Source organism: Phalacrocorax aristotelis, chromosome 9, assembly GCF_949628215.1.
Source record: "Phalacrocorax aristotelis chromosome 9, bGulAri2.1, whole genome shotgun sequence".
NCBI classification, from domain to species: Eukaryota; Metazoa; Chordata; class Aves; order Suliformes; family Phalacrocoracidae; genus Phalacrocorax; species Phalacrocorax aristotelis.
The window spans coordinates 33,192,818-33,213,847 of record NC_134284.1 but is presented as its reverse complement, the minus strand read 5'-3'; the positions used below and the strand labels follow the sequence as shown (position 1 = coordinate 33,213,847).

The following is a 21,030-nucleotide window of genomic DNA, read 5'->3' as shown; positions in this document are numbered from 1 at the left end:
CAGGGCAATTTGTTCAAATTACTGGTGGGTGCAGCAGCCTCGACCAGCACCCCTGGGGTATGTGTCTGCAGGCCGTGCTGGAGAGCCCTCAGTTTCCACCACTCACTGTGCAGCGCTGAACCCTGGGCGGGGAAGGCAAGTGAACAAAAGCCAGCTTTTCCAGAAGATTATCCATAAAACTGGAAGTTGGTACTGAAAAAAGTACATGTATTTCTGTGTCTGGGGCAGGGAAGAAGACAAAATAATAATAAAAAACAAATGTCAAAAAAGAATTTTAGAAATACCAGAATATTTATTTTTAAAGATTTCCTAAATTAATCATTTCACTTCGTATTTTGAACTGGGTTTTTGTGGTTTACAAAAGACCATAAGGTTAAAAACAAGTTAAACAGAAAGGTTGAGTAACCCAAAGGCAAGCAAAACATTGCATTTCAGTTGGAACATAATATTTGGGGCTAACCCATAATATTTTCCAGCTTCTGCTTGTTTTTTTGCCAGCCTCCTCCTCCCTCTAACCCCACTTCACTGTTGCTAAGTCCAAGCCATTTTTTTCCCTAGATATTTTGATTCAGCCACAGTCATTACTCACTCCACATCAGTGATCTTATTTCCAGCTGTCCTTCCCACCGGCCCATACTCCCAGAAACGCCGCTTACTGCAAGCATCATGTCTCCACCCTCAGTCCCTCCAGCCGGGGGGGGGGGGGGGTTTCAGCCCCACCAGAGCTGGGCTTTGTTTCTTTCCCTCTGACCCCAAGCCATGCCACTAGAGATCCTTATCAAAGAAGTCATCAAAGAGAGAAACTCTCTCTGTCCTGGTTCTCACAAGCCTAGGCTTGTGGCAAATCTTCCTCTCTTCCCTTTCCCACTCGTCAGAGCCAGTGCTGGATGTGTCCCAGAACAGATCCCTCGTCCGTGACTCCCTGCAGAACCACAGGTCAACCTTCCTGCTCTTGCTTGGAGAAAGTTCAGACCCATCATGGTGCCTGGAGAGTCCTCTGCCCCATGTATTACCTTAGGGAGACAAAAAAATTCATAATTTTGCAGCACTGCAGACCCAGTCCCCTAGACTTTAGCTGGAAATGGCTATGGGCAGCTGGAGGCAGGTAAAAAAGAGCCTGAGAGACCCCTGTAAGACCAGACCCTGTGCTCAGGGCTGGGCAGGGTAAGGTATAATATACTCAGGATCATATCTGGTGAGATTATAGAGTCTGGCAAGAGGCAGTATGGTTTTATCCCCAACCAGAAGAGAGCTGAGGTGAAGAAACACGAGGGAATAGGAGCAGCAAAGTCTCCTCACCCTTTCTCCTGATGAAAGTTCACCGACAGACAAGTTTTTCACTGATTTAAGCGTTTTTATCCTGGGCAATACATTTCCAGCCTGTGCCAAAGGTTGCCATGTGCAAGCAAAGCGGAACTGGGCTCGTGACTCAGGGATGACCGTACGGAGTGGCAGCTGAGATTTGCTTCGGTTTCCCCTTCATTGGGGACAGTAGGGTCAACTTTGGTGCCCTGGCACCTCCAGAGCCCCAGCTGCTCCCCAGCTTGCATCAACCAGTGCCCCAAAGCTTAGGTCGGAGTCATGGCCGAATCCAAAGCCCTGCAGGTCGGCCCTCCAGAATTACGCTACGTCCATTCTTGCCGCTCACCCAACCTCAAGGCGCCCAGGGGAATGAAAAGCCCCTGCTCAGTGTTTGCTGGCATCGCTGGCACGCAGACCGTGCTGTGCTCCCTCCTGCGCTACAGCATGGGCTGCAGGAGGGACATGCCCAAGAGAGGCTGAGAGCTGTCGCTGTTAAATTAATTTCACCTGTTGCATTTTGACATCAGACATTGAAAGTAGCATGGAGCCATGGCTGGAAATCGTTTAACCGGGACCATCTCACCTTAATTACACATCACCCAGAGGGATGCAAAGCTGCAATGGAAATTGCCTTGCCCTGGGCAGTGGGAAGCAGTTTCCATACATCATATAAACCTAAACCTAAAAAGTGTGTAACCTCACTGACTGTAACGTTTACCCCATGGTCATTTACGGATGGCAGGAGCCCAGTGGTCACACCATCCATATGAATGCAACATATTGGTGGACAGTGCAATGATGAAGCCTGGAGCAAATCTCTGGCAGCTATCGCTCAAGCAGCTCATTCTCCATTTCTTTGCCCCGCTGAGCCCAGTTCCAGCTTCCCAGCATGCCCAAGGGTGCCCTGCCAGAGAAGACTTACTGCAAGCTTCAACACCCCAAAATGCTTGTGGGTGCCCTCCTTCAGTCCTTCATGCATGTCAAAGGGGAGAGACAAGGCTGACTGTTGTCCCAAAAAAAGTCTCACAAGGTCCCTGAAAATAACCAGTGATCTCAAATCATCCAGGTTTCCCTTTTGCTGCAAGGGAAAGTCATGCTTCCTTTCTCCAAAGCAGAAGAATTTGAGATGTAACCAACCTGGTGCAGTAGAAGAGCTCTTCTGAAGCCCACCCTGCTTGACCCCAGCTGAAGACTTGAGCTGGTTGTTTGCACCATGTGCCCTGGTATACTTTTTCAGGGAACCACGCAGTTGTGTACCCACCAATGGCGGCAGCTACCAGCGGGTCAGCCCTGCGCTCCCTCCAGGAGGGACCAGCTCCATGCCTGCACGGGGCAGTCGCCGGGTTAGTGCGGGGCTGGGGCTTGGCTTCGTCTCCCCAGCTGAGGATGGATGCATGTTGTGGCGGAGACTCTGCCAGAGTAACTCGTATCCTGTGCTTAAAGGAAAGCTGGCAGGGCACGTTTTAATGGGCAACTGCCAACCCTGCCAGAGTGACCACTGTGATATTGTCACAGCCTACGTCCACCTGAGCATGCCCCAGGCTTGGGCAGGAGGTGTCCAGTGCTGGGGCAGAGGGCAGGAGGCGAAACCTGGTGTAAGGGTTGGTCTTCAGGCAGTCGTTTTCAATTTTTTTTCTCCTTCACCCCTCTGGCCTTGAAGTTGGTGGAGGCTCAGAGGTTTCCCCCAGCCCACATATGTTCACCTATGCAGCGGTCTATATGCTCACCTCCTGGGATGTTCTTACCCAATGGACTCCCTGCCTTTCCGAGGGCATGGGACCCCAGGGACACCCTCTGTTCTTGCACTCAGTTTGCCATGCAGGGGACATGTGGGACAAGCTGAGACTCTTCTGCCGGTGGAAACCTGCTCCTGCAGGGGCCTGGCCCTGGGGTCTTTGCTCTTAAGCCCCTACAGCTGTTCCATAGCTCTTGATTCACATCTACTCAGGTCTGTTTGGATGCTGAGGGAAGCATCCCAGAGACCTGCATCCTGCTCCAAGGCATCCCAACGCTTTGCCTTATGACCACATCTCACTGCTTTCCCCCCTGCTCCAGTCTTTTGAACTTGCACCGTGTCACAGCAGGAGATAGAGCAGTGGAAGCAGCTTCCACAGGGAAACTTCTCTGATGACATTTAAGAGGCTGGTGAGTTTTACATCTCCTTAGAAAATTATTCTACTTACCATGGTTGTCTCCATGAAAACCCTGATTGTGCTCAGCAGGGACGAGGTCTCGGCTTTCATCACTGCCGCCACGCTGGAGAGTGTCAAGGACTTTCTTTGGGCTCAATTCCTTGATTTTTTGTTTATTGATATTTGCCTCCCTGTGGAGATTTCGCTTCAGCTCTGCCTGGGTTTGCAAACAAGTCATCAACACAAGCAGCAGAGGAGCGAACACATTTTAACAGCTCGACGCAGCATATCATTAGGGGGTTGGCACTGAAAATAATTACACAGTCAAGTAGTTTAACCAGGGCAAATGGTATTTGCCAAACTAGGCATGTGACAGAACATGACCTGGACAGATTTTTTGGTGCTCCATGGGACACAGCCAAATGAGGACAAAGTGTTGCAAAAATCAGAAGAAATTACTGATCATGGGGACCCCGGGGATGTCCCCCACCTTGCCTCTGTCTAAACCACCAGGAAAGCTTCATTTGCGCTTCCCAGCAGCAGGCTTTAAGCCTCTCAGTCCACAGGAGAGACACCCGGGATGGGCAGACCCCATCCAAGAGGGGAAGCCCCAGCCTCTCCCCAAATCCATCTTGGCGTTACCTCTCGGCGCCTGCGGGTCAAGTCCAGCATCTGCAGCTTGTGCAAGTGCTGCCGCCTGCCAGGGAGGTGTCTCAGGCTTTGCCCCCTCCTCTCCAGAGCCTACAAAGTATTTAAAAACATAAATAAATAAATACACCTGCATTTTCTGAAAGAGAAAGGAACAGCCACCAGCTCACAAATCCACGCCCGGCCCCTCGGGCGCTCCCTAGATAAAGGCAGCGAGTGTCTCCGTGCATAGCCAACTTGCAGAAATTTATCACAGATTCCCACTGTGCTTGCAGTTTGTCTCACAGCTCTGGGGCATGACAGAAAAAAATCTTCATTAAAATAATGTATAGATGCTTCTGCTCCCCCAAGGTGTTACCGCTCTGGATCAGCTGTCCAAAATAATCTCATGATCCAAAGGGAGGAAGCACTTTTGCGCATTTGGGGTGTCCAGGGTGTGTTTATGGCACCCAGCACTAGCAGCCCTCTCCCTACCAGCTGCAAGCAACGCGTGTTCAACTTGCTCAGCTGTTAAAAAAAGTGGTCCTCAAACCTTTAGCCTAAAAAATATTTAAGGTCCTGGCTCAGCAGGTCCTCCTCATCCAGGGAACTGTCATGTTTGAGACTCAAAAACTTTCCTCTTATTTTACACCCTTTCACCCACGCACCAGTGTTTCAGTGTGTTCCTGGGCTTATCCAGGGATGGGAGCACAGCTGGTGTAAAACATCAGCTGCTGCTCTTTGGCTCTTCAAGGTGCCCAAACCATGAGGGAAAGGAGCCTGCCGCCAGCAACGACCTATGCACAGGGCTCGAGTCATGCACTTACCTTCGTTTCTGGGCTCGCAGCCACTTCTTGCTGACTCCGGGGCTTTGCAGGAGCAATTGCTTGTGGAGGGACAGCAGGTTCAAGCCTCTACAAGTTTAATATTTATAATATTCAGCATTGCTTGTTCCATACAATCATAAAACCTGATATGAAACTACCTCGACATTTTTCCAGCTCCAATTCTGGCCCAGCTGCTTCGGATACAGGAAGCAGATTGGCATCTCCAGCAGATGCTTGGGGAGATGAACATCTCCTCAGGTGCTTCGGGAGTGGACAAAACTGGGGGAAGCTCCTGCATTAGAGTCAAAGCAGCAAAAATCCAGCTGGACATTAGTTTCATCCCTGTAGGTATTTTTCTTTGAGCCTCAACAGCACCCAAGGCTCCAGCCACGACAAGAGTGAAGACAAACCCCAGCCCAGATTGCTTCATGTTGAAACTGAAGCATCATTTAATACATAAAGTCTCCAAGCTGGTCATCCAAGGTCAGATCCCAGATACCTGTGACCCACAGCGCCATTCCCTCTGTCAAACGAGTCTCTTTTGTGTTGGCTTGAGTACGACCTTTCTCTGCAGGACTGTGCAGAGACTGCCCTGAGCATGGATTTTTATCTTAAGGACCTAAGTTGTGTCTTAAAATTGTGCCAAGCTACTAGATGACACTGGGTCATTTCACGGCTTGATACTGCCAGTGTCCCCTTCTAGGAAAGGAGCTCAGTCCAGCTTCCATAAAAATTAAGGGGAACATCACCAAGGACTTCATCAGGAGACCTGACTTACACTTTACGTGAGACATCCTTAACCTCTTGAATATGAACTAGCGTGCCCTCTAAATGGTGACGTGTCTCTGGGTGTCTGCACTGAACGCTGCCAAAGCCTGAGCCGTAATTTTGAAGCATCCTCGAAGTGAATGCAATAACGCAGGAGAAAAACATGTCAGCATCATCATGTAAAGGAGGCATCCCCATCAGTCCTGAACGCCAAGTTCACAAGTCTTTCGGCATCAAAAAACCCCACAAAACTGAATATGAAGCTTAAAAAAATGGCACTAGATGGCAGCATGTGACACCAGAAACTGTGGCCCGGGCTGTGCATCAGGCCTAGGTGCCACCAAGGCCACCAGCGCAGGGTGGCTGAAGGCAGATAAAGTCCCGCATCTGTCGGCTCGGCTCATCTCGCTGCGCCCGGCGGGGAAGCCAAGTTTCGGGCTTTTGGCTAAAGTCGTGTCACAGGCTGGAAAATTGATTCTTTTCTGTCGTCTCTGTGAACCTCATGGGATTTTCCCCTGGAAACGCTCCCGACCAAAATCCTGTAAAAGTCCTTGAGAAGGCCACGTCCTCCTGCTCCGCTGCCTTTGAAAATATTCCCGCAGGGAAAAGGGCTTTTGCTGGTGCTGTTTACACTCCAAAACAGCAACAGCAGAAGCACGGGGTAGGATTAACAGTGTTGTTGTGCAATGAGTATTATCAGTGTTTTAATAGTATGTAAATACAGCCGTAATGAGAATAAGATCAACGACTAAGAACTACATGCTGGTAGGAGATTTTTTTAAATGGGGCTGTGATTCCATGTGACAGTTCATCGGGCGTAGCTGGGCTCATTCCAGGTGCTGCTGCTGCTCATCCCCCCACCAAATCCAAGGACACATTATTCAATAGTTGGTGGCCACCTGAGCTCTCTGAACCCACCAGTCTTGGCCAGAGCCACAGCCTGGGTTTCAGCTGACCCCATCTGGTGGCTCCTCTGTTCTTTATTATATTAAAAAGACCTTAATCACAGCAAGGAAGGCTTGAGCAAAGCACCCCTGCTTCAGCAGGTTTGCTGCCGTGGGACACCTGCAAACGGTTTGTCACCAAATTTTGGGAGAGTGGAGATGCCCTCAGGGAGGAGCAGGGGGGTCTTGAAGCCACACAGGGAAGCGAGATGTTCACCCAAGGATTTTAATGGCAAGGGGTGATATAGGTGCCTGGGAAGGAAGATGCCCAGTGGTATCTGGTCCAAGCGGCACCCAGTGCTGGGATGACCCAGCACCTACAGGAGTGCTACAGAGAAGCACATGGCCAGTCGGGACAAATACATCTCTTTCATGGGTTAAACAGCCAAGAAGTGCATTTGCCTCTGTTTGTCCCCAACCACCGACTGCCGAGGACTCCCTCCAGCTGCCTAATTAAGCTGCTGATGTGCCTCGTGCAGCTGGGCTCTCTTCGAAGGGTCTCAGCAGCAGGTACCACATTGGCACTTAATTGCTAATTAAAAGTCCTGCCTAAATGAGAGCATGGGGTGGGGGTGTGTGGGGTAGTATTTCCAGCAGCTGGCTGCTTTTTAAAGCAGGATACCCTGCTGCATCCATGCTTGGAGGGGGCTGTTCAAGTTGTCCCCTTTCCCTGTCTTATTTTTACTCTTCAGAGCCCTGTTTGCTCTCAGTTTTGGAGTCCCCAGACCTGGACCAAGCAATAGAGAAGAAATGCAGCTGAAAGGAGAAGGATCTGAGGAGCTAAGTGAGGGAGCTGCGCTCTGGGAAATCCTGGTGTTCCCCAGCATCCCTTCCTGACCCCCTGTGGGCACGTAGGCAATGAGGGAGAACTCTGTCTCAGCCAAACACTGACAGCTTTGTGTCTTAAATAGCTAGCAGGTAAGAGGTGGGAAGCTGTAAGGTATTGCTGGCTGGTTTGGGAGGGTGTGGAGAAGCAATGAAAATGCAGGTGGAGGACAGAAAGCTCTGTGCTTCTCTGGGTTTGGGTTTTAAATAACTTGGTTCACAGCAAGAATTGTACAGGCCCGGTAACGCAGCTCCAGCTTAGCCTTGTGAGCATGTGATAGCCTGAGCCTCAGCCAGGTTTTTGTATTGTGTAAAAGCACCAGTGCATAAAAATATCGCCACAGAAAATGCATGTGGAGGGCTTCTTGTCTTTTTTTTTTAATTAAATAGCAACTGTAACCCTTGTGTGCCAAGCTATATTAGTGTTGTTTCCTTTCCTTCTTTGCAGTAAATTATAAGGTTATAAATATACCTTTGCAGCTTTAATTGTGTTGTGATAACACTTGTGTGGAGAAAAACCCCAATTGCCAGGTCAGGCAGAGTCATGGGTTTCAGGGTGAGGAGGGGAGGGGATCTGGGGAGTGCAGGAAGGGGAAAGGAAGGTCATGGAGGACTGAGCAAGGGTGTTGTATTTTTGGGGGGGGACATACAGGTGTGTGTGCGTGCACATGGATATACTGTGCTATTCGGGGGAGAAGGTGAAGGCACATGTAGGTACACAGCATGCATGGCAATTCTTAAAACCTAAATAACTTCTCTATACTCTCACTGGCCACTATTGCAAAGCACGTCCGTCTGCTTTACCTGTCTCTGTGCCCCTAAGCTGATGCCAGACCTTGATGGGATATTTGGCCTGAACAGCCAAAATGAGCCCCATGTGATGCAAGATGGATCCCCCCACAAAGGGCTCTGCCTTGGCCACATTAGCCCCGTGGGAGCACTAAGGTTTGGCAGCAGGTACACAGATACCACAAAGCAAAGCCGGTCGTTGCAGTAGAGGTGGCCTTGTGGCCAGCGCTGGGACATGTGTCCTTGTTGGGTGTCTCCGTAGCACACAAGGGCTGGCCAGCAAGACACAGACCCACAGAGGCAGGTGGATGGGCAAAGGCAGGGCCTTGCCGTGTCTTAGACTATGAAGACCTCTCCCTTGTGCTAATGAACCAAAAATAACCTCTGCCCCAGGTATCAAACTTGGTTTGGTGATAAAGTTCATCTAGGGATGATCATCTAGAGGTAGGATCTCCTACTTGCATTGCTGTAGGATATTTGTTTCCCCCACCATGTTGCTGTTGCATGTGCCCACATCTCCAAGAAAGCCCATGTCAATGGGTCAACCAGAGCCATTCCACAGGGAGTTTTTCAAACTTGTCTTACTTGAGGTCTTCGAGGCGGGTGCTGTTTAATGATGCTGGTTTCTCCCTTTTCCGGCACGGTGTTGAAAGAAAGGGGCCCTTAAAAATTAGAGAAGAAATGGATGAAGTTACTTTTGTGTGATCATCTACTGCTAGGCTGTGGTCAGCAACAGTTTTCTGCCCTATTTTTTGCTTGGCATGTCCTACTAATGGGTCTGAGTACCCCAGTAACACATGGTATAAATTACTCCATTAGCTGCAGAAATAAAGTGAGGACGTACCTGTGCCTGTGGTTTCTAACAAGTGCCTGCCACGTACCTCTCCTCCTTCCCCCCATAAGCTCTCGTGCATCCTGTATGTGACAATAACCATCCTCCGAGTCTCCTGTGGCCTCCCTGTGTGACCCAGGGTCCTCTTCTCCTTCAGTGGCCTGTGACCATCAGCTGGCCAAGAAACCTGCCTGCCCTTTTAAAGTGGGGAAGGGGCAGCAGTTTGGGTCTCTTCTTGCTGCACAATCCCTGAGATTTTATTATCTTTTTTGGTTGAATTGAGGAAATCTCTCTGATGTTTTTACTGACTGTGGCAGAGCTGGGCTACAGCCAGCCAGTGGGTTCAGAAGTTGGTTATGGACAGACAAGCAGTACAATCAGAGTGTCATCGTCTTTGGAAATCAGCCTGAAATAACGTGCTACACACAGGCGATTGCCTTCTAGTTATTAATGCAGTGCTTTTGCTGAGGCCTGGACTTCATCTGGGCTTGGGTCTGTTCTGTGCTGGTGCTCTTGGATGGACGATGCTGCCTTGTCTTTTCCTTGCACGAGTAAATACTTGCATGCACAGTAAGTATTTATTGTACAAAAGAGTTTCTCTGTTCCAACTGTTCTCCAAAAAAATTCTCTTGGTGCACTCAAATGCCATTTTATATGTGGAGCAAGCAAGGTGTTGCTGAGCAGCTCCTGCTTCCTTGTGGTGGGAGCCCCGAGGTGGCTGCAGGGGACGGCAGTTGGGGATAAAGTGGAGGAATTACATTGTAGTTGGTGCCAAATATAGAGTTATATTAAAAAGAAAAATTAGAACTTGGCGGCCACCTCATGGGGGACTTCAGCAGTCCCTTTAAATGAGCCCCATGGAAGATTGCCAAGGCAGGGCTGTTGGAGAGGAGAGAGAGAAGGTGATGGGGTATGGGACGAGGTGGTGACTGCATTGGATAAATGATTGCTGGGCTCTGCTGAGCACCGGCAATGATTAACAGCCGAGAAAAGCTGCGGCAGCTCTGCACATGCAGGAATGGGAGCGTGAAGTGAAAATTTCCAGCTCCAGAGACAGCCTTCAGCTGCTAGGGAGCACACGCTGAAACAGCAGCCTGTAATAGCGAAGGTGGGGTGGTGGTGGTGGTGGTGAAGTTATTGCTTCTCAATCTGCAGGACAAGCCAGTGCATAAAGAATTTCTAAAGGGGGAGTAAAATGTAAGGAGGTGGCTCACGGTGCTGGGAACGTGGGACCTGGCACAGGTTTGGGAGAGCCTCGTTCTGGCAAAGTGTATGGCTTTGGGAAGTTATTTCTTCCTTATGAGATTTTTTTTTTAAAAAAATATTTAAATTATTCCCTCTCATCCTATCAATGCGTGTGTCTTGTAGGAGGTTTGCCCTTATCCCCTACAGATACAGAACCGAGAGCCAAGTGCTCGCTGTCCCCAGACCTGCTCGTTCCCGGGGCAGGGACGGTCCCCGGCCCACCTGCGTGATGCTGGTGGGGACTGTTGTCCCACTGCGCAGCCACCGCCGAGGCAGCGTGGGGCCCAAGCTGAAGTCATCCTTGTGGCTTTTCTTTTTTAATACCCTGCACTTTAGTAGCAGCAGATCCTCTGCACTGGAGGAAGCGGGATTTAACACAAGCCAAGACGAACCCTCATAAACCAAGCAAAACCTGTTCTCTTGGAGGCTTTGCTTATTTAGACAGCAGCTCAAACTAATACATTGCTCAAGTGCTCTTGAGCATATGCTTTTTATTTCTGAAAACGAAAAGTAATAGAAAATGACATTTATTGAGGGGATTTTAAAGTATTTTTTATAAAAGTACACTCTTTCAAGCACTTGTTAAATACCCAGTGATGATAATTTCCCAGAACAGGAATATTTGGTTGTTCTTGCTGTCATGAAGTACTTGAAACCCCCTGTTGCACAGCCAGACCTGATCTGTATTCGCCCCACGACCTCCGGCTCCGGGAGCGTCACTGCTATCGTGCCAGAGGTTTATTTGCTTTCACCTTCTCCTGATGCCTCTCGGTGGATGATCCTGAAAGAAATATCCAGCCGCTGGTGAAGCAGCGGTGCTTAACGCTGCTCGGCGTGTGTAAGAAATTAACTTTTGGGAATGGAAAAGAGGGGAGGGGGGTGCTAGGGCTGCAGATCCTCCTTCCTCTGCATTGCCCTGCCTCGAACCACGTAGGTGTTCATGGCGGTTTCTCTCTACACTCGCCTACTGTGGCTGTGGGAGGCCATTCGTCACCGTCCGGCTTGTTGTACAGAGCTATGCAGCCACGTTCAGATGGGTGCAAACCTCCTCCTTTGCCTCTGGGAAAGGTTTGGGTATGGATGGAGTTTAAACCCTACTGTGAAAGGCTGCAGGACAGGCTGCACAATGCTACTTGTAGAAAAACACACAGAGCTACGCTGCCTTCCTCTGCTTCTTGGTTTATGAAATTAATCCTGTGTGAGACATGGCTATAATTTATCTTAATGCGGAATTTCACCTGCTGAGCACATTACCCACAATCTAGTTCAAATTAAGCTAATGATATGGGTATGCCCAGTGGCGGCAGGTGAGCAGAACGGGTGTGTAACCGGGAGTTACGGGGCTGCCGCACGAGGGCTTGCTCGGATGCGGGCTGGCGGCATTGCATGCCAGGCTGATGCTGGGGAGTGGGGTCATTCCCAGGGGGATGACGGGTGGGAGGAAGGAGTCTGGGATTGGGGCTCTGGTGACTGAGATGCTTTCCAAAACAGGCTGGGTGGCAGGGAAAGAGTTTTCCCAAAGCTAAATTGTCCTGGAAATGGCGCAAAGCTGCTGATGCAGCATGGCATGTGCACAGACCTACCCCCACCCTGCACTGCAGCAAGCAAACCCGCAGCCCCCGCTGATGTCCCGTGGGTCTCTGCCCTGTGCTTCGCAATAATTTGTTGACCCCCTTACCTGCAGAGGCTCTCCCATACCAGGTCTCCCGGAGAGGTGGAAGTTGCTGGTGAAACGTGGGTTTTCCCCACCCTGCCGTGGCTGGCGGGCGCAGGCTGGGCTCTCCTGGCACGCCGGGGAGCTGGTACGGGGCAGCGAGAGCGGGCAGGTCCTCCCCGGTGTGCATCGGTGCCACCTTGGTCACCTTGGGGTGTGCCTTGGAAGAGCTCAGGCCCATTTTGCAGAGCAGTGGCTTTGAAAGGAGAAGGAAAACCCCTCATGCACTGTCTTCCCTGCACACAGAGGGACCTTTGCAAGCGACCGCAGTTCCCAGGGAGCTCGTGGCCGAGGCCGGGGCTGGCTCCCACAGTCGTGCCCACATGTCCTTCCCTGCTCAGTTAAACATTGACCCAGCCCTGGCCATTCCCCCGCAGGGATAAAAGGTGGCTGCTGCTGACGGAGAAGGGGGAGGCAGCTCCTGGAGCCAGCACCAAGCCCTGGGGAAGCTTCCTTTTTACCTACAAGTAATTTTCAACAGGCGCACCACTCACCTGGCCATTGGCTGACCTGGAGGTATTTTTACAAGCAGTTCTTTTGCTAAATCTTTGGTTTTTGGAAGGAAATTCAATCCTCAGAGTACCAGAAGGGTTAAAGCATCTCCCACCTGCGTGGGAGAAGCAGCCTGGAGGGAGGGGCTGGCTGAGGCGCATCCTCTGCCGTTGCTCCTGCGGGCCAGTGGCACTGCTGGAAAAAATACAGCTCTAGCACAAACCCAGCTGAAAACATCAGCCAAAGTGAGCCATATTCTGCAGTCTTAGAGCTGCTGCAGGATTTGGGCCAAATGTAGCAGGATCGGTGCATAAGGGAAAGATGTGTGTGTCTCATTTTTTTCTTCCTTTCTATTCCCAAGGCATATGAGGGGGTTCAGAGGGCACAGGTTCCTTGGAGCTGTAGGGAGTCAGTCATTCATTTCCAAGGTGGAGCAGCTGGAAAAATATTTAGGGAGGATTATTTATGTAACAAGTTTACTATTGCAGGCTGGGTGTTTTTGGAAGGAATAGGGTTGTGGAGGAGGTCAGAGCACCTGTGTGCTCTGCTGTGAAACATGGAAACAGGCAAACACCCAGTGTGTGAGGGAGAGCCTAAAACAGTGTCAGAGCTGGGGTTCGTTTAGCAGAAGCTCATCCCACTGGGATTCCTGGAACAGTCCTGTACAGGTGTGGAGTGACTGGGCCCTCTTTTGGCATTTCTCTTGGGACAGGAGTGCTGAGAGGAGGGTTGCACAGGGAACCGAGGTTCATGGCAGAGTCAAGCATCCAGCACTCATTGCCAGTAGATGCACAGATAAACCACTTAGCTCCCCCTTGATGGAAATAGAGAGGTTTTGAGCTGCAAAAGGCTACTGGCCAGGGGTGGCACCTCCCAGAAGAAATTATTCGTCCCTGGAACAACCCAGCTTGTTCATGTTTTCAGCCCCAAAGCACCAACATCACTTATGACTTTACTTTACAACAGGTCACACAGGGCATGAGGGAGCAGAGTATCTTACTCGGTATTTTTTTTCTCCTTTTCAAATGAAAATATAAACTTAACACCCTGCTTCCCTCCGGAGTTTCCCAAAGCTAATATCTATTCCTCCCCACCACCACTCTTTCCCCTCCCCTTCCAAGAACAGGTAATTCCTGTTTAGCAGCTTGGGAAAAATGTGAATTAAATGTCATAATGGATGTGTCAGAGCTGTGGAAAATCCGCGGATGTTAAAGCTAGTGCCTGCCGTGCTGTATTTGGGTGTGGTGCTGTGGCCCTGACCCTGCTGAAGCCTTGCAGGGTCCCACTGCTCCCCATGCTGCTAAACGTGAAGGGCCAAACCCCTTCCCTGTGCGGGTGCCAGAGCAGGGGCACAGGCTGCCCAGGGAGGCTGTGGGGTCCCTTCCCTGGAGACATTCACCCCCCGCCTGGACGCGGCCCTGTGCCCCCTGCTCTGGATGTGCCTGCTCACGCAGGGGTGGGATGGGGTGAGCTCCAGAGGGCCCTGCCAACCCCTACTATGCTGGGATTCTGTGAAGCCCCTTCTCTTGGCCAGGTTTCTTTCGAAGCCGGATGGGTTTCCCTGCCCGCCGTGCAGGCTGGCACCACGGCCTGTCGCACAGTGATTGCAAAGGGGCAAACATACCCGAGGCTGATATTGCTCCAAGCACTTCATCCCGAGGAGCTCTAGGTGAAGAGGCGCTCCTCTTTTTGCATTTAAAAGTGATGCAGTGTTTTTTGGCTGGTTCATGGGTGCCAGGCCCATCTCCCCTGCTACGGTACAGCTCCGAGGTACGCGTGCCCACGGACGTCAGCCTGACAGCACTGCTCACAGCTTGATGCTGCGTCAGCTGATGACCAATATCTCCCAGAAAAACCTTAAAATATCAGTGTCTGTGTAATTTGGAGCCGTGCTTTGGTCTCCACATGCCTTCACTGTATAAAATAAAGAGGGCCAAGAGCAGCAGCTGTGGGTTTGGGGTGGGAGGAGGCAGGCAGGCTGCAAAAAGATGTCCTTCCTGCAGGTTGCTGGGGCAAACTGAGAGCAAGCTTGGGGTTGAGCTGGGTCCCAGAAGGGCCCGATGCTACTGGGAGAGGCTGCCAGATATTATCACTTGCAACTGCTGGGCCAAAATTACCCCTGGACTGAGGCTGTGCAGGGTGTCGGGTGGATGCTGCGGGGTTTGCCAGGTGAGCTGTGCACATGTGGTGGGGGAGATGGTGGTTAGTGGCATCACCTTGACCTGCTCGGCTCGAGAGTGAGCAGTGACAGTCCCTGCTACAGCACAAAGTAATCTGTGTCAACCCCCTTGCTTAAACCTGCTTTTAACACCAGGCGCTGGCGTCTGATGGGGGCAAGGATGCGTTGAGGTAAGCCTGAGCTTCAGGCTGGTGTCATCACTGCCCTCCTGGGGATGTGAAGCTTATCCTTTTCATTAATTGAGGGGTTATTTAATGCTGTTTTTTGCCTGTATTTAAGGTTCAGTTTGATACCCAAGTGCTCTGCTGTAGAAACATGGGGCTGGAAGGAGCTTTGGTCCTATACGTCGCTGTTAAGGACAGTGTGTGGGCCTTCCCAAGAGAGTTGAAAACTCTTTATACCTTTCTGCCACTTTATTTATTCCCTGAAACCCTCCGCCAAATTCAGCTGGAACCTATAAGTGATACTGATCTTGCCAGAATTGGATTTTCCAGAAGATTTATTGTAGTCAAAATGAAATCATTGACCCCTAAGTGCTCTGATGCCCTTGTTTTAAGGAAGATACAGGGAAAAGCCCGAGGGAAGGGCAGTGCCATGACTCTGGGCAGGGCATTTTCCCACAGAGGAGCAGTTTGTTACTCACCAGTGGGTGGAGCAAAGGTGAGCCAAGGGGAGGATTTGGCTCGGGACACCCACCTAATGTCCAGCCACAGCAACGGATTGCCTCTGCCTTGAAACTTCTCTTTGAAAACGAGTTTTAAATTACTGCTGCAGCTGCATGTGCGGCGTGTGTTGCTTTCCATGGTGTGCGTCTTGTGCCAAACCACAGGGAAAGCAGCTGCTTGTCAGAGCATCGCAGCTCATCACAGAGATTGAGGTGGGGGGAAGCTTAAGGTCCAAAAGAAAAACACTGGGCAAAAAAAAAAAACCCAAATGCTGAGAGGTACTTGTGTAAGTAGGACAAGAGGAAACGGCCTCAAGGTGCACCAGGGAGGTATAGACTGGATATTATGAAAAATTTCTTGACCGAAAGGGCTGTCAAGCATTGGGACAGGCTGCCCAGGGAAGTGGTCGAGTCACTGTGCCTGGAGGTATTTAAAAGGCGTGTAGATGTGGCACTTAGGGACATGGTTTGTAGTGGGCTCGGCAGTGTTGGGTTAACAGCTGGACATGATGACCTTAAAGGCCTTTTCCAACCTAAATGATTCTGTGATTCTAAGTGCATGGTCGGGTAGGTGTTTCCTATCCCCATTGTCTTTTACTGGCTGGGAGGGCAAGTGGAAGAGGTGAGTTGCAAGAACCCAGTGTGTTGCAGAGCCTGATGCAGATTTTGCCCTTGAATCCCAGGAAACACGGGCCCAGGAGGAGATGGAAAGTGGGCAACATGGATTTTTGCCAGAACAACGGCTGGACTTTGTGCAAATCTCCAGTGAGTAAAGCAGAAGGAACCATAATGATGTGAATAGGCTTGTTGTCATTTATTATGCTTGCAGCAGGTTTAGCTAGTGATAGTGTGAACAAACAGAGCAGTGAAGAGAGGAAAATAATCCAGCACTGCCTGGGATACAGACCGGTGCGACTAATAGATCCCATTATTACACATCTGTAAAGTCAAGAAATATGGCTCATTCCTCCCTCAGCTGCTTGTCGCTTATATTAATAGGGGATGTTCATCTTATCCCAGCCAGGGCTGAGGATACTTGTGGTGCCGAGATAACATTGTCCGTAGTGCCTGGTTGCTGAGCCCCCCGGAGAGGGCGTGCGCAGGCAGCGATGCTCGAGGCGGGTTATTCACAGCACGTTTTGTTTTCCTGCCAGAGAGCCGGGCCCTGGAGTGAAGGAGAATCTGATAACGCAGCTGCCAGATCAAAACTGGCGGTTTCCTTGGGGTGCAAACAAGATGGTGCAACTGAAATGAAACTCTCATGTTGCTGGAGACAATAAAAGGACTCATCAGAGACACCTGCAGCAGCAGAAGTAACCATCTGATCGGTCACTTGACAGGTGTGATTATTGGTTTGCGTCCCTCTGATGGGTTGTCAGTGCTGTAATGCAAAATAGCCTCCATTTATTGTCTGATTTCTTGGGTTTAATGGGTTTTCTCTGGCTGAAAGGCTGAGCTGTACTCTCGGGAAAACAATTACCTTCCTCGCTTAATAACGAAGATAAACTGCAGGTTGGGCAGCGGGTGAACGAGGGCGCCTTAATGAATTGCTGAGCAGGACGAGCACTGCTGGAAAGCATCTGAGCACGATGCAACTGAGGGATTAGGTACCTGCTTGCCTCTGGGGATCCGGGGCACTTGTAGCTACAGTGGTGGATGTTGCCTGGAGCTGATGGTGGGAAGGATGCAGGAGCAAGTCCCTCTTGCCCTCCCATAGCAGGGGAGCGAAGCGGTGGCAGAGAGGGGAAGGCCTTCCACAGCCCCTGTGCAACCCTCGGCACCATTCGCTGTACAGGCAGCAATGCGGGGGGTGCTTGCTCCTAGCAGAAAGCTTGGGCTGGGTTAGACATTGTCTGTTCATCCTGAGGTAAGGAGGAAGGTGACTGCTGGGCTCAGAGCTACGCCTTCCCTGCCTGCAGGAATGCGAAGGTGATCACAGGTCCCTGGGGATGGGACGTGCACAGGGGCTGCTTGTAGAGAGTGACAGGCTGGCACAGTAACACGCTGTGCCCCTGGCCATGAAACATCTCAAGTAGGGGAAAACTGACTCAAACGTGGAGATTTCACTTGATTTTCCCTGCTGAATACTCAATGAGGTTCCTTGAAGGACCCAGTCCTGGGCCTGAAGATGCTGCCATGAAGCTGCTTGCCAAAATGTACTCACCAATGCATGCTAAAAGGAAATGTTTGTTCTTCCCACACGTTCTGTTTGGCAGGAGCTAAAATTTCAGTAACCCACATCGCTAAAACTATTAGTGTAAAAGACTATATCAACTTGGTGGTACCCAAGCTGCCACGTGCTGTTTGCTCTCAGCCATATCGTCCCATCAGTATCTCCTATTAGATATAATTCACTTTTTCAGAATATTTTTAATGTCAAGCTCCTTTCAAAAGCAGCAGATGAGGAGCTTGAGCTCATCTTCTCAAATGCTAGAAGGGACTTTAAAAAGACGATCTGTACCCAAACTTATACCTCTGGCTTTAGTGCAAAGCGGGGCGGGGGGTGTCTGGGTTGGTTTCTATAGCCCTAATTCTGCAGTTCTGTGATGGAAGAGCCCAAGCTGGTATGTTTGGGGTTTTTTTGGGGGGGTTGTTTTTGTTTTCTTTTTTTAATATACACAAGTATATTGTTAGCTCTGATGGTTGCAAGGAACCGTTTAGACATGAATGTTAAAAGCTAAAAACCATCAACGAGAAGAGTCTCAAATAAAAAGGTGCTTTTGTTACTATTTGCATGAATTGCCCTGTGCAGCAGTACTAGGCTGTAAGGGCCGGGGGACACGGCGGCTGCCCACCACCCTGCAGCCCTACCACTGCCGCCTCAGCAGTGCGCTTCGCCGAGCCATGGGGCTGCCACGGGACCCCCCTCGTGCATCAGGACTCGCTGGCCGGGACGTGCTCGCAGAGAGGTGAGCCTGCAGTCAGCCCCAAAATTAATCATGGCTTCAGTGCTGGGCGTGCTCTTGCTGTTATTGTAATAAGAACCGCAGTCATTGCTATCATGTAGCTGGTATTGTTGATGACAAACACTTCCTTTCCCTAATGATTTTTTTTTTCCCTGGCAAAAAAATACCATCAAACAACCCCTACTAGCTGCTAATCAAGCCCACCAACCGGGGGCAGGCCAGTAGAGCTCAGCAAGCTGTGTTACTTTCCATTTGTTTCTGTTCGTCTTAAAAAGAGGAAGAAAAAAATGCTGCTGTCTGCACATCACCGCCCTCTCGCGTGGCTGAGCCTAGGACTGCTGTAACAGAAACCAGCCACACTAAATTACCCACTGACAGGCTTAGGGCAGGCGCTAGGTGGGCTGGTTGGTCTGTTTTGGCTTTTGAAAGCTTGCTTTTTTTTTCATGTTGGAGGTTAAGAAAAGTATTTGTTTGGCCCAAAGGAAAAGCTCTAGAAAACAGGAACGGACATTCCCCAGGGATGCTGGCGATCACGGGGGTGTTCAAGCGCTCACGAGAAGCTTGCTCAGTTGGGAGTACAGCTTTTCTGGGAGAAGAGGAGAGAACTAAAGCTATTTTTAGCTTTACTAGAGGTAATCAAGATCCAGCGCCACTGCTAGGAAAGCTGGTGTTGGAAAGCGGCACAGCTCAGCATGGCTCCGAGAGGGATGCGGGGCTAGCGCCGCAGCCTCGTGCCGTTCGGGGGGGCCGAAGCCACGGGTGGGTTCAGGTTTACAGGACGTTTGTGACTACCTGGTCACAGGCTGGAGCAGCCCATGGGTGTCACGAGCGGGGTTGGTTCTTTAGCAAAGGCTGGGCCAAGGCGTGAAGCCAGCTGAGGGTGCCGCAGCAGTCCTGGAGTCGAGGGTATGAGTGGCGTGGGTTAGGACGTGGGTGCTGAGCTGTGGATTTCTGCTGGCTACAGGTGCGGTTCGCAATGGAGAGGTGACAAGCTTGCAGCGCTGCGCCTCCAGGCTAGGCGCACAGACGCCTGCCCAGGTTATGTGCAAAGTAGCTTTCATCACATATTTCACAATAACATTAACTTAATGGAAAATTGATGTTTTGCATTTCAGAGAATAGTTATTCTGATAATGATTCCTAATACCAATGTGAACACTGGCTTCTTTGAGAAGTGAATTCTCAAAAATGCTGGGAGAGGTCTGGAATGGAAGGTTACTTTACTGAGAGTAAGTCGACATGTTCAGTTTTGAGATTTAGCTGGAAATATCCGAGATTTGTATCCCTGAGAATGGCTCTACTTTTGCCAGCAAAAGGAGATAAACGATGTAGACCCCATCCATATTTTAAACCCACCAGTTCAGTAAGACACAAGCTTAAATTGTTTTTATTATAAAACATTTTATTGTAGTTATTTACACCCGTTCCTTGATAAGTGTATAAATGTAAACATTTATTACAGATGTATTTCTCTTATCTTACAGCTCATCTCCAGTTCAGAGTAAATGTCATTTTTAAGCATACAAGTAGTGAGGAAATTTAAGCTATATTCACAGAATATACATCTGTGTGCAGTTGAAGTCCACCAGCCCTAAGCTAGTGGTATAGACACTGTCCCGTTAGCTCTACTTCTGCTTCTCGTGTGAATGCTGGTGTCTGTGATGTCGTCGGCATGATCCTCGCTTTTCTTCTCTTTCAAGCTGTTGATGAACCTCAGCGTTATTTCATCCCATTCCTCAGGGAGGAGCATCAGCAGAAAACCAACGCAAATGATGATGGTGGCTCCCAACCTCACTACACTGAAGATCATTTTGTGCTTCAACAGATCCACAGCTGTGAAGAAGAAACGACAATGCCATCAAAACTGCAGCAGGGTGATCTACAGCCCGGCACGTCTCTGTGACCTGCGTGCTGCACTCTGGCTGTGATATTGGCCCCATCGCTCTCGGTCCTCTAGAGTGACCAGCTCCTTGAGTTCAGAGGACAGCTTTGACCTGACAGCGTGGTACTGGAAGCGCCACATCTCCTCACTGCCTTCATGCAGGCTCTGAGGAAGCCTTGTAGGACCCGTCTAAGCCTCAAAGTTTCCATTTCTGCTCTGAGAGGGAAGGTACTTTACGGTAACGCTATCTACAGCAGGCTGCATCACCACGATGTTTCCTCGGGCTGCACGGACCAGTGATGGGGCGAGGGCAGCATGCAGGTCAGAAAGCTGGATTCGACGCCTCCAGGCCCAGCCGCCCAACTCCACAACAGCACATCTGAGCCCTTCAGCAGCCTCTTACAGGTACTGACTGTTTCACAGCTCTGACCTGCATTTCCCTAAAAATAGATGTTTCTTTGAAAATATGCTGAAATATCTGGAGTGGCGAGGCTAAGAGGGTGAAGGGAGGAGGAGGAGACAAGCTAGGACTCGGGAGTGAACTTCCACCTATAGCCCCTGCCCTGCTGCTGCACGGCAAGTCAGCAGCACCGTGCTGAGCCACAGCAGCAGCACGCTGACCCCGCCACGTCTCAGCAGCAACCAGCTTTGGGCTGCTGGCTGGGGATCAGCCTGCCCTCTCCTCTGCATCGTACAGATGCATCCCCTCACTCCCAGAGAAAGGAGGCAAGACAAAAAGAAAAGGCTTTTACCACCATCACCAGGAGCATCCGTAGAAGCTCAAGGAGACTGAACTGCTTTTGAAATACGTGACAACAGATTTTGACTGTTTAGACAATAAACCGCTTCCGCTGCCTGCATGCCCGTGTCCTTATTTTTCCACCAACAGCCATGGTACCTGT

The 21,030-nt window shown here is 50.3% G+C and overlaps 2 protein-coding genes and 1 long non-coding RNA gene across 5 annotated transcripts in view; 1 reads left to right on the top strand and 2 right to left on the bottom strand.

Moving 5' to 3' along the window:
- Window positions 1-278: 278 nt before the first annotated feature.
- On the bottom strand, window positions 279-12,352 carry CCDC198 (coiled-coil domain containing 198). Of its 2 annotated transcripts, XM_075104246.1 has the most exons (6): window positions 11,970-12,352; window positions 8,800-8,876; window positions 4,889-4,975; window positions 4,077-4,175; window positions 3,486-3,651; window positions 279-1,013 (listed from the first exon to the last, which is right to left on the bottom strand). In XM_075104246.1, the coding sequence occupies exons 1-6, from the start codon at window positions 12,184-12,186 to the stop codon at window positions 766-768; spliced, it is 894 nt and encodes a 297-aa protein (XP_074960347.1). In that variant the 5' UTR covers window positions 12,187-12,352; the 3' UTR covers window positions 279-765. The 2 variants fall into 2 exon arrangements, 1 of the variants encoding a protein (XP_074960347.1); XR_012662390.1 differs by lacking the exons at window positions 279-1,013; window positions 3,486-3,651; window positions 4,077-4,175; window positions 4,889-4,975; window positions 8,800-8,876 and adding an exon at window positions 10,750-11,072 and having other exon boundaries at window positions 11,970-12,060.
- LOC142062172 (uncharacterized) lies at window positions 10,829-20,988 on the top strand. The gene is made up of 5 exons (XR_012662391.1): window positions 10,829-11,129; window positions 16,495-16,680; window positions 18,093-18,249; window positions 19,362-19,475; window positions 19,947-20,988. It is a non-coding gene; the product is annotated as an uncharacterized LOC142062172 (long non-coding RNA).
- Window positions 19,663-21,030, bottom strand: part of SLC35F4 (solute carrier family 35 member F4) — a 129,892-nt gene continuing 128,524 nt past the window's right edge. For both annotated transcript variants that reach the window (XM_075104248.1, XM_075104247.1), the window contains one exon: window positions 19,663-20,079. In XM_075104248.1, coding sequence (XP_074960349.1) covers window positions 19,838-20,079 — 242 coding nt within the window. In that variant the 3' untranslated portion in view covers window positions 19,663-19,837. The remainder of the gene's footprint in view (window positions 20,080-21,030) is intronic.

Coding starts and splice junctions, on each gene's coding strand:
- CCDC198 (XM_075104246.1), bottom strand. CDS start 12,186: ATGGGCCTGAGCTCTTCCAAGGCACACCCCAAGGTGACCAAGGTGGCA. Junction 8,877..11,969: donor GTATGGGAGAGCCTCTGCAG/GTAAGGGGGTCA, acceptor CTAATTTTTAAG/GGCCCCTTTCTTTCAACACC. Junction 3,652..4,076: donor TGACCCGCAGGCGCCGAGAG/GTAACGCCAAGA, acceptor TTGCAAACCCAG/GCAGAGCTGAAGCGAAATCT.